This window comes from Micrasema longulum, unplaced genomic scaffold, assembly GCF_059751315.1.
Source record: "Micrasema longulum isolate JH-2025_06_02 unplaced genomic scaffold, ASM5975131v1 h1tg003154l, whole genome shotgun sequence".
NCBI lineage: Eukaryota > Metazoa > Arthropoda > Insecta > Trichoptera > Brachycentridae > Micrasema > Micrasema longulum.
In genome coordinates, this window is record NW_028280249.1 from 46,174 (window position 1) to 59,371 (window position 13,198).

Below are 13,198 nucleotides of genomic sequence, written 5' to 3' on the forward strand. Positions count from 1 at the left end.
ACATCTTGTTGTATTGTTAGATAGTTATTTCATATATTGTGTTGTGTACGTAATTGGTGCTGTGTTAGGTTTAGTTTTTGTTTGTAATATTGTCTAGATTTATATTAACATAGCACTGTGTGCACAACATTAAATTTAAACAAATAAACAAATAAAACAATTTTTATTTGAAATTAAACTGATATTTTTATATCATGTTAAATAATTTTTGATGTTTTAAAGATAATGTCGGTCAAATGTCCACCACGGCGTTGTTTAATCCGAGGTCCAATTTTCAAAAGTTCTCTCATTAAATTAGCAAAATTGAGTAAAAAAAAATTACTACCCTGGCAACGCTAGCGAAATGTCTTTTTTGTTTTCTTCGACAATCTGACATATAGAAAAATAATTCAATTTTAAAGTAATGCATTTGCTACTTACACATTGATTTGCTAATTACAAATGAAATGTGATCCCATCCTGTTTCATTTTACATTTTACATTTTTTTTTTGCACCATAACAGGCCAGGAGGCCTAATTACAGTGGTGAATTACATCACAGAGCACCCAGGCTTGAGAAAAATCACATTTTAATTTTTGTGTTCTCACCGGGAATCGAACCCGGAACCTTCCGTGTGTGAGTCAAGCGTCTTGACCACTACACCATGGAGGCCGCATTAGGATCCCAGCAGTGTTTCTACACTTTAGAACGACACAACACGGCGCAGTTGAATTTGAATCGGGAGTTGCGTACTGAGCGACGTCTACAAAGAAACTAATGGGTCGAAATGTAAAATTACTCTTTTAAGAGTAGTTTATTCGCCTTCTGTTTGATGCGCGAATGCGGTTTCTGGACTATTCTGAATTCTATGCTTGAAGCACATGGCTACCCCGGAAATCACGTATTCACTGTATAATTTTATTATTACAAATTATTTGTCCATCATCACCCGAGATTTGAACGTTGGCTTGCCTGATATTGGCTGGTTTCGCAAACGTTTTTTTGACGTTCGAATTTTCCAGCTACTACGAATTTAGTCATTCTTTAACCGCCAGCCGGGTTTTGCGTGAGCTTGACATTTAATTCGAAACCAAAAGAAATAAAAATGACCGATTGTGTCGTGAAAGCGTGCAAAAACTGTCACATAAAAGGTAAAAGCCTTTTCATTAACAAGTGGGTACCAGGGGCGAATGCTCCTTATAATCGATTACTTGCAGCTTACCATATTTTTCGATCATCTATATTAAGTATAGAAATTGAAAAAATAACATTTTCAGGCGTTGCCTAGTATGTAAGTGAAATAATTCACTTTGATGAATCTCACCCGCATAAATAAAGGCTTCAGCTTTTTAACTTCACAAACATCAACAGATGAAAGAATTGAAGGAATGTAGATGTTCAAATATAGGCAGAATGGTGAATATTACACAGTGTGTAAAGTGGCCACTTAAACCAGCCATTGACAGGTCATAAGCCCTGTAGATGCCTAGACTTCTATATTACCTTCTCTTAAATGTTCTTCATCTCTGTTGTAATATGTTAATGTATTTTTTAAATCAAATGTTTGTGCTACATTAGAAAATATTTTTACTGGAATCAGCCATTTCTTATGGATTATTTATCAAATATAAAATTAGACCACCGCTATGGACATTTTATCAGAATTTTCGTAGCTTACCAATTTAAAAACTCACCGCTCGCCACTGGTGGGTACTTAGGTACTTGTTTATTAATGGAGATATTAAAGTTATTAGATGCCCTGTGTACCGGCTACACATCACCGGGAAGGGAGAGTTGATCTACCACGGTGAGGCATCCTATTTCTCCTAGCATCGGACTCATTGTTCAAGCCATGCGTCCCTCTGCCTCGATTATGAACGCTATCTTCATCTGTATATATCGAGACGGTTCACTCAACTTCTGTACTATCTGTATCTACCTCGGTATGTTCTACTTACTTGCCATATCCACATCATATGATCGAAACAAGCCAATGGAATGACCGCACACAATTACTCCGCGTTCCTTACATCATTAACATTTAAAATAGTTCTCAATTATATTTCAAATAGGCTTCTGTGATAAAAAGTGCTCACTTCAAAGCGATTATTAACTCCAATAAATCCCAATTCAAGCAAAAAATGCTCGCTTCAACATGAATTTTGCATGACTTTTGGAAATCACTGAGACGGTACGCTTCACGATCGTCTGTATGTATCTACCGATCGACTACAAAGCCGGCTCCTTAAACGTCTCGATACATACACTAAATTATTTTTTTAGAGTGGTAACTTTCTAACGCCTAGATACTCTTATTTGTTAATAGGACAGAATCTAGCGACATTATTTTCACATCTAGGCGTTCGTTTTATCGAAGTGACAGTTCTGTCAGAATTTTATTCGACTTCAAAATTTACTTATTTCTCTCTCATATTTTTAATAAGCTTTTAAGAAAACAAAAGTGCCAACCTCTCAACGATTATTTTAATAAATCATAATTAAAGGAAAAATTGCTCGGTGCAACAAAAATTTTGACACTTTTAATGCGTAGATAAACGTATCGAGGGGTTCTAGACCCGTCGGTATAAACCGATGTACTCGCATCAAAACTTTATGGTGGGGGTATCGTTAGTATATATTTGTAGTCGGTCGGGAGAATTTTATCTTCAACTATGACGTAATATTGAAACTATGTCATTTTAGAGCGTAGATATGTGTACCGTGACGTACGCTTCCCCCTGTTTCATATCGATGTACTTACCCAAAACTTGAAGGTGGGGGGTCGGTAGTATATCATTGTAATCGCTAGAGGGGATTTATCTTCAACTATACCGTCAAGGTGAAGGTATGATATATTGATCGACGGGTCGGTCGTCTGCTCCCAGATCCAGCCGAGCGTGTTCCCGCCGACGCTGGAGTCGCTGTCGCTGCGCGGCTGCGTGTGCCGCAACGTGCCGCTGTCGCGCTCCTACCTGTTCCGCATCCAGGACTACTGCCCGCTGCTGGCCGAGCTGGACCTCAGCTGCTGCGGCTGGCTGGCGTCGCACAGCCTGCTCGTGCTGAGCAAGATGCCGCGCCTGCGCCGGCTCGCGCTGCGCTCCTGCTGGGGGCTGGGCGAGTGCGTGGCCTACGCCAGCCTGTCCGCGCGCTACGGCTTCCGCACCCTGCAGGTAATCCACCCCGACGTTTGCAATGAGTGACGTTAGCAGGCGCTTCTCAGGGTCAATAAAAAAAAAAAGTACCGCAGCAGACCAGGAGGCTCAATTGCATTGATGAATTACATCACAGAACACCTAGGCTTTAGAAAAATGACATCTAATTTTCACCCACCCCAGTAATGAATGTTTGTAATGAGTGACGTTAGCAGGCGCTTTTCAGGGTCAAAATAAAAATGTACCACAACAGACCAGGAGGCATTATTAGGCATAATTACATTTTTTTAAATATTTTTTTTTATTTCATTTATTGGGGATATCAACAGTAATACGTTAAAAAAAATATAACAAACAAAATATACAGAGAACAAAACCAATGACAGTTATCCACAGAAATACATGAAATACTCGTACAATACGCGTTAGTATGTTTGTGTGAGTGTAAGTGTGTGAGAGGGTGGTTGATGAATTACATCACAGAACACCCAGGCTTTAGAAAAATCACATTTAATTTTCAACCGACGTGTTATCCACCCCAGTAACGAAAATGTTTGTAATGAGTGACGTTAGCAGGCGCTTCTCAGGGTCAATAAAAAAAATTGAAATGTACCACAACAGACCAGGAGGCTCAATTACATTGATGAATTACATCACAGAACACCCGGGCTTTAGAAAAATCACATCTAATTTTTACCCACCCCAGTAATGAGAATGTTTGTAATGAGTGACGTTAGCAGGCGCTTCTCAGGGTCAATAAAAAAAATTAAAATGTACCACAACAGACCAGGAGATTCAATTACATTGGTGTTACAAAATTAAACAATAGATTTATTATTTTTTATATTTAAAGCATTATCTTTGTGGTCAAACATTTTAACTACTGTTAGTAAATATTAGTACATAACCACTTACCGACTTTTTTAGTGTACCGGTTTCGAGACGTACCCGTCTCTTCGTCAGGACACTCACCGCACCAACATGCAAATACTAAAATACACCTCCACCTTCACTTTGGTGTAGTGAGTGTCCTGACGAAGAGACGGGTACATTAGTATATTTATTAATACATTTTGTAGAAACTTAGCCGTACAATTAAATACTAAATTTTATCAGGCATAAGAAAATATTTATTTATATACAATTTCCGCATTTTCCTAACAAACTCGTGTTTTAGTACGTTTTGTTTTCGTCCACCAGGTCCTGGACATCCGGGGCACGCCCATGGGGGACTCCGAGGTGTCGGCCTTCAGCCTGATGGGGGCCCTGCAGGAGCTGTACCTGCAGGCGGCGGGGGGCGCGGTCGCCGACGGCGGCGCCCCCCTCGAGGACCCGCTGGACGGGGGGCGCCCGCAGCCCTGGGAGGCCGAGGTGAGACGCTGCGAGAGATGGGAAACTCTCAGGGGTAACCCGAACTTAAAATGGTGACCGATATTCGCGAAGCTCGTCTTTAAGAGATCGTGCTGAATGGTTGGTGAATTATAAGCTTTGCTGGACAGCATTCAAATTCCTACATGTAATGGTGTCATATATTACTGAAAATACTTGATTTTATAAGCACAGTAATTGCTATTAATCATACGTCTTTTGAAGCTAAACTGGCAGTGCACAACGGAGTTTTAGTCCCGACATTTTTGTATTTATGCAGAACATTTTTTAAATCAAATTTTGGCTCTTCGTGGACGACAAAATTCTCAAAATAATTCAAACTTTACAAGACTGTTTTCTCCTTCAATCAGACATTAACTCTTTTGACCGATGGTGTGAAGTCAATAAATTAGAACTAAATATTAAAAAATTTAAAAAAATGTCATTTCATAGAACAAAGCAATCGATTTCCTTCGAGTACCTATTAGAAAACTCCAAAATTGATGTAGTCAAGTCCATCAGAGATTTAGGAGTTGTTTTGGACTATAAACTGACATACAACGAGCATATAGATAATACAGTAAATAAATCACTGAAATTACTCGGCTTCATTGACAGAATATCCTCTGATTTGACTAATGTCCGTACAATCAAAACTCTTTATTGCTCGACTGTTCGCCCTCTTCTAGAATATGCCTCCTAGAATAGTGGGCTGGTCTCCATTCTATGTGAATCGCATAAATCACATTGAATCAGTCCAACATCGCTCGCTTCGAAAAGTAGCGTGGATGCTCGGACTAGAGAGAGGTCATTATTCTTATGCTGATATAGAGTCCATGTTCAATATTCCTAGTCTATAAAAACGTAGAACTAATATTGACTCCATATATATGTTCGGCATACTAAATGGTATAATCGATGTTCCATCATTACTGGGACAAGTAAAATTCAATATTCCGACTCGTAGATTGAGAAACAATGAAGTACTGTTCATCGATCAGCTAGAACAAACTATGGCCTGAATTCTCCAATGACCCGTCTTTGTCGTATTGTTAACTCGAGACAAGATCATCTGGGCTTTTTTGGTTTAAGTTTACAAGGATTTAAACGAGCACTAAATAAATAGTCCAGATCTTGTCTCGATGTCCCTTATGTTTGTCAATGCTTCTTTTCTTTTTTAAATGTTTTAAACTATTCTTTTATTGTAATATTTAAACCCTATAATTTGTATACATGGACAATGTCCGTTAATAAATAAATAAATAAGATAATGCCAGATCATTTCCTCGATTGCAGTTTTAAATCCAAAGTAACCCACCAGATTGTGACCCGACAAGTATCGGCACAGCAGCTGACGGTCCCACGACAGAAGAACTACTATGGAGATAGAACGATGGGGAGTGTAGTACCAAAACTGTTTAATTTAATATCTGTTGAAAATCGTGAGGAAGACGTGACATGATCAGATAAACCAATATCTTAAGTCTAGTCATGCCAGAAGGGCACGCATGACAAGATGTATGAATGTGGTCGATGCTAGGAATGTATGTGAGGGCGGTCCGTCCTCTGCCTAAGGGGAAATGGCGTGACGGTAGTCGTGGACTTTTGTCTCGGTGTTTGACAATTGAAATATGTCTTTTCAGGACCCTCTGGACTTGGAGGACGAAGATGAAGAGGATTTCGAGGACGTGGCGGTGGAAGAGATTCAGGATCCCGACCAGGACTTGGAGGGGGAGTTGCCGCCGAGACCGCCGCCGAGGTAATAAAACTAGATTGTTAAATTTGATGTGCCCTGGACGAGCGTCGATTTCCCTATCCACATACATTGGTGCAAAGCTCGCTGGTGGGCTACTCCACTTCACGAAATGTCATTATTATTTGATAAGTCTCAAAGGCTGTTTGTAAGTCGGCAATTCAATATTGCAATATTTGAGTTTGTCCAAATGTTTGTAGACAAAAGACTGGATTTCACCCCCTCGGGGGTCATTAAGATTGACAAATTACAACAGGGATGGAGAATACCTTAAATAAGGGAATATGGAAGTCTAGGCATTCACAGGGCTTATGACCTGTCAATGGCTGGTTTAAGTGGCCACTTTACACAATGTGTAACATTCACCATTTCGCCTATGTTTGAACATCCATATTTCTTCAATTCTTCCATTTGTTGATGTTTGTGAAGTTAAAGAGCTAAAACCTTTATTTATGCGGGTGAGATTCGTGTAATTGAATTATTTCACCTACATACTAGACTAGGCAACGCCTGAAAATGTTATTTTTTCAATTTCTATACTTCTTCATGGACCAGGTAGATTTATCAACAATATTTTGAGTTTATCCAAATTTTTGTAGACAAGGACTGGATTCAACTCCCTGGGGAGCTGTTTATATTAACATATTACAACAGAGATGAAGAACATTTAAGAGAAGTCTATATTACCTTCTCTCAAATGTTCTTCATATCTGTTGTAATATGTTCATATAAACAGTTCCCCAGGGAGTTGAATCCAGTCCTCGTCTACAACAATTTTGACAAACTCAAAATATTGTTGACAAAAATATGATTGTATTTTACCTTTCTCATCATCACCATCATCACAATTTCATGTCCGCTTCCTAGTTGGAGTATATGGTATCCACAAAGAGCCTCCGTGCATCTCTATCGGCTGCCAGCTCCTGTGCGTCCTCCCAGGTCAGGTTTTCGTCCCGAAGTTCTGATATAAACTGCCGACGATCAGTCAGCAGCGGACGTCCAGGACGTCGAGAACCTGATGCCTTGTAAAGTAGGCAAGCGTGGTTAAGAGTCTCAGGAGGCATATGCAGTATATGGCTGAATCAACCATATCACCTCCGCTGCGTTCGTTCTCTTATTACTTCGTTCCTTGTCCTTGTCTACAAAAATTTGGACAAACTCAAAATAAAGATATATGTACCAATATTAATTACTCCCAAGGGGGTTGAAACCAGTTTTTGCGTACAAAAATTTGGATAGACGCAAAATATTGTTAGTCAATATTTATCGTCAACCATGTCGGGAATCGAACCCGAGACCTCTCGCCCGGTGGAGCACGCTGACCATCAGGCAAATGAAAATGCAAATAACGGCAAAATGTGGTCTTCCTTCCAGGGCCGCGCCGGTGGAGAACGCGGACGAGAACAACGAGCAGGGGATCCCCAACCGCGTGCACGTCATATACGTCGACGTGCGCAGGGCGCGCAACGACGCCATGCGCGTGCTGTACGCGCCGGGCGCGCAGCGCGCCGAGCAGCACGCGCCCGCCGCGGGCGACGACGGGCCGCCGCAGGTAAGCCGACGCCGGAGAGACGCCATTCTGAAGTAGATACAGTTTTCGCTGCTTTTCGTGTTAAATGCTTGGCAATCTTCCCATTCAGGGAGGGTTACCTTTCTTTTTGTTCCTTCAATCCGTCATTGTTATTATTATTATTATGGATAACATATAAAGCGCCATTTTCGTAACAAAATACCTCAAGGGCGCTTTGTTTTAAATTTTTATTTTTTTATTTTTTTACAATTTTAAAAAACCCGTTAGGGTTACACTAGAAATTTAATATTGTCAAGTCATTTTATGTCTCGTCTAGTCTAGTTAGTTCAGTCATCGTGTGCTTTTTCAGATTGATTTTAAATTTGTCTCCAGTAAAAGTTTTCAAGTAGTAAGGTAGGTCGTTGTAGTGTTTAAGTCCATTATGTAGTATTTTTGGCTGTCCTGTGTTTGTCTTTGCTTTTTCAATATGATCGTGTTGTTGTTGTCTGGTGTTATATTTGTGTATGTCAGCATTTTTGACTAATATTATGTCGTCGTCTTGTATGTTTCCCAGTGTTAATTTGTGCACTATTTTTAAGGTCTCAATTTTAGTCAAGTAGTTTATGTCAAACTGGTGTGTTTTTTTGTACAGTTCAGTCGTAGAGGTCAGGTAGGGTAGGTTAGTTTAAGAATTTTATTTTGTTGTCTTTGTATTCTTGTTATGTCTGTCTTGTTACCAGTTCCCCAGAAGGCGATCATGTAACTCAATTTACTTTTGACATAGGCTTCGTACATCATATTTTTTTCCTTTCTCGGTATAAAATCTTTAATTTTGTAGAAGAGGCTATGTAGTGATGCCATTACTTGAGTGAGTCCGTCTATGTGTTTTGTCCATTTGAATTGTCTGTCCATTGTGAGTCCTAGGTAAGTCACATGTTCTAGTTCTTGAAGAGTTTCGTTGTTTATTTTTATGTTCATGTTATGGTTCTTCTGTTAAATTTGTAATTTAATTAAAATAATTTATTTTGTCACGTGCTACGGATTTATTCAAATGATTTAGAGAACAAGTTGGTTTTAAGTTTTTTCCGAAACATCACTTCACTTTCACAGCCTCGCACCTCTGCTGGGAGAGCATTCCATGCCATAGGGCCTGCGACCGCAAATGCGCGTTCACTAAATTTAGTGCGCTGTTTGCGTAGAGGTATAATAACTTTTCCTCTCGCCGTAGACGTAGCTGATCTAAGCGTGAGACGCCTGTCAGCTAGTTCATCTGGAATGCAGAGTTCCCTTAGATATTCCGGAGCAGAGTTGCGCAGTGACTTATACATAAGCCGACAGAGTTTGTATTCGACCCTCTGTGGAAAACGTAGCCAGTGTAGTTCCCGAAGTAGTGGAGTGATATGACTGAACTTAGGGATTCCGAAAATAAGTCTCGCTGCGGCATTCAATACAGATTGCAGGCGAGTCATTTTGTTCGTTGGTAGACCTGCATAGATACCATTACAATAATCGACTCTAGACACTACAAACGCATTTATTAATTGACGGGCGGCATCAACAGACAAATTTTTGCGTATGCATTTAATTTGTCTCAGCTGGTAGAAGCATGAACTTATCGTTCTACTAATTTGAGCGTCAAGAGAAAGGTCAGAATTGAGTAAAACTCCCAGTAGTTTGGGTAAAGCGGTATTCCCTACATTGGGTAGGGCCGTATCCTGGATCAAATTCTGTCGTCTGGCTGAAGCGACCCATAGTCAGCGCTCAGAATCTTCTTGGGTTATCCCCGATCACTGGACTACGCAGTTTTTATCAGGTCATGGTAAATTTAATAAAAAAATATTTGTTTTTAATATTGTTGACTCCCCTTCGTGCTGCTGCGGATATCCTAACCAATTTTCTGAACACATCCTGTGGTCTTGTCCCTTTCCCCTTCTCCATTATTACCGAATGGAGCTTCTCGCTACTATCCGTGGCCCTGTTATAGGTCCTGTCGGACATACAGATCTGGTTGCTTCCAAAAAGAATTTCGAGGCTTTTAAAAAGTTTTGTAATCATTTCGGCGAATTGATCATGTCCAATCAATTTAATCCCGGTCAGTGAAGAATTCACTTCCCTCTCTTCTCAATCCAATGAAGCACATATTATGTACTTCTGGATTACTTTCTTTCAGCACAAAGATACTAAGGCTACCAGATTTCAGAGAGCTCCTTCGGGCAGCTTTTCTCGTTTGACATCGAGCAAATTTTCCGTGTATGTGGGCACCGCCAAGGAGACTTATGTCCTCAGATGCGGTGTGCGGTATGTGGTGGGTAAGCTGCTTTTCGTGTTTGCAATATGGCCTCGAGGAAGAATTACAATGTCCAACCAAGAAATACGCCCTTTTATTTTGCCAAACTCCCTGTGTGAATGTGGTTAAATTCAACAATGTTTTGAGTATGACCAAATGTTTGCAAACAGGGTGGGTTATCACCCTAGGGAGTTATTTAGATCTAAATTTGTTCATTCTCTTCTTGAAAATGTTTCCGAAAATTTAGATCTAAATAATTTTATTTTTTTACTTTATTTATTTAACTTTTTGTACATAATGTTATTTGTACATTGGCGGGCTTATTTCTTCCAACCAACCAATAAAATAAAAAAAATATTTTTATAATTCAAGTTACAGAACATATTCAATATAAAAAATATAATAAAAAGCTAAAGATATATAAAAATAAACGTAATTAATTACCTTAAATCAAAACTATTACTCAATGGGAAAAAGGAAAAAAAGAGGAAAGAGGAAAGGAGGAAAGGAGGAAAGATTAAGGAAGAGAAAGGAGATGTTTCTTTAGACGTGATTTGAACAAAGATAATGTAGTAACATCTTTGATGGTGGATGGGAGATGATTCCACAGTCGAGCCGCATGGACACTATATGAGTTAGAGAAGAAAGGGGAATTGTGAATGGGTATTAAGAGAGTGCCTCGAGAATTAGAACGAAGAGGTAAACCGTGAACTGATAAGCGTTGAAATTTTTCACACAGGTATATAGGAGCGTTAGGACTATGAAGTACATTGAACAGAAGTGAGAGGGAGTGATGGTCTCTCCGCTGTCTAATTTTGAGGCATTTCAGTTGCCTACGATAATCAGAAATGTGGTCATATTTCCTAAGACCAAAAATGTACCTTATGCATGTATTCTGAAGGCGTTCAAGTTTACCGAGTTGCTCACAGCTTAAATCAGTCATGGAAACATCAGCGTAATCTAGAATGGGCAGTAGTGATGCTTGTACAAGGGTGCATTTAGTATTAAATTCCCTAGGGTGGAAATCCAGCCTGTCTGCAAACATTTGGTCATACTCGCAACATTGTTGAATCAACCAGCCGGTATAAGAAGACGCACAAATATCTATAATAATATAGATCTCTTCCCTCGGACAGTTTGGTACGAGGGAATCATCGGGGATCCTATCCTCGCGTTCACCGCTGCGGCTTTGTTACAGGGCGAGGCCCGGGCGGAGGAGGCGGAGGCGGAGCAGCCCCTCAACGTGCGGGTGCGCTTCGGGGCCGACGGCGGCGCGGCGTACGCGGGGGGCGCGGGGGGCGCGGGGGCCGCGGCGCCCGAGCGCCCGCCGGGCGCCGCCGACGACGCCGACTACTTCATGCACATACGCCGGGACCAGGGCCCAGCGCGCAACATCAACATAGAGGTGATTATTTATTTTAGTTAATACAACTACCAACTTTTCAGTCTACCGGTTTCGAGACGTATCCGTCTCTTCGTCAGGACACTCACTACACTTAGATGCAAATACTAAAATACTCCTCCACCTTCGCCATCACCGTAGTATATATATCAAGGGCGAATCGTCTATAGAAGTGATTATGCGCAGCTTACCATTATATTTTACTAACCATAATAATATTTTATTGTAACTTTATTTACAGAAAAACAAATAAATAATTACCATTTATTTTAAATCATTTCCACCGTTTGTATTTTTATCCCAATATAAATATTAATAAAGTTCGCCCAGCGGCTTCGGTGAGCCAAGAAACTAGCCGATTATTCCAGCTCATTTTTTTATACAAATAAGTATACTACATTTTGAATGTATTAACCCCAGTGCGGGTTTTTTCTCCTAGATTAAACTTGCAGATTACACAAATTATTTGAAGATTCTTGATTTGGAAAACAGTATTTCAAACATTGTTTCTTAAGGACTATTTTTCTTTGAAATGGTACTTTTGACATAAGACCATAATTATTTTCATGCGTCATATTGCGGGACATATAGCGCTCCACGCTGCCGTTTTTAGCACTTTTAATTACTAGAACAATTCGGCCAGTTGACATTTCAATTGAATACCTAATATTGACTGAATTCATAATGGTATTTTTTAATGAATTATATATTAAAGTAAAGGATAATATATCCATATAATATAATATATCTCGAAGTTACGTTGTTTGAGTTGATTTCATGGATGAGAGTTGTTGTATCACACAGAACCACAGAAAAATATCAATTTATAGAATATATTACTTACATTATATTATGTACCTCCTTTGTAGGTACAAATATACATTATATTTTTTATAGCTTACCTGTAAATAAAATCACCATTCGCCACTGGTATACTAATAATTTGTATATATATTCAAATAATTTGTGTAATCTGCAAGTTTTATCATACTTCAGAGGCATGTATACCAACATAATAAATACAAAATTGACACTCGTACTCTCCAAACAAACAAACAAACAAACCATCACGCCGTTTCCCCGTAAGGGTAGGCAGAGAGGATAGAACGCCACAACACTCTATCTTTGCATACAGATCTCGCTTCCTCTACATTCATACATCTTCTCATGCACGCGCGCCGATTATTCCGACTTTTGACATGTCCGTCTTTAAGTATTTGTTGGATTTGGTCATGCCATGTCTTTCTCGGTCTTCCTCTATTTCTGCATCCATCAACATTCGCATTGTAAATATTCTTAGCCGTTCTCTCGCTGTCCATTCGTTCTACACATCCAGGCCGGCGCAGAGCTCCTTTCTTGATTTTGGTTCTTACTGGTTCTTTTATAGCTTACCTGTAAATAAAATCACCATTTGCCACTGATATATATAGTATTTCCAAAAATACATAAATCACATGCAGATTTATAGAGATGCGAACACCATGTCTAAACATGCAGCTGAATTAAAAAATAAATAATTTTATATTGAAGAATTGGTAGTATTTTTCAGTGTTTGCTAATCATCTTATAACTTGAAATTACGATTTCTAAAAGGAGTAAAAATTTTACATTCAAATGAACGATTTAAATGAAATAATATGTAGATTTTCCCCATTAAATACTCAAATAAGTTTTCAGTACAGCCCTCTTTTTGAATCAAAATTTAACCAATCGGGTAACCTTACCTCTACCCCCCTTCACACTCAA

General features: G+C 39.4%; 1 protein-coding gene across 1 annotated transcript in view; it reads left to right on the forward strand.

Annotated features, from left to right (window-relative positions):
* The window catches only part of LOC148271027 (uncharacterized), a 30,525-nt gene that overhangs the window by 9,709 nt on the left and 7,618 nt on the right, over positions 1-13,198 (forward strand). The window contains exons 6-10 of the mRNA XM_088241910.1: positions 2,866-3,150; positions 4,333-4,503; positions 6,144-6,259; positions 7,628-7,805; positions 11,249-11,455. Coding sequence (XP_088098036.1) covers positions 2,866-3,150; positions 4,333-4,503; positions 6,144-6,259; positions 7,628-7,805; positions 11,249-11,455 — 957 coding nt within the window. The remainder of the gene's footprint in view (positions 1-2,865; positions 3,151-4,332; positions 4,504-6,143; positions 6,260-7,627; positions 7,806-11,248; positions 11,456-13,198) is intronic.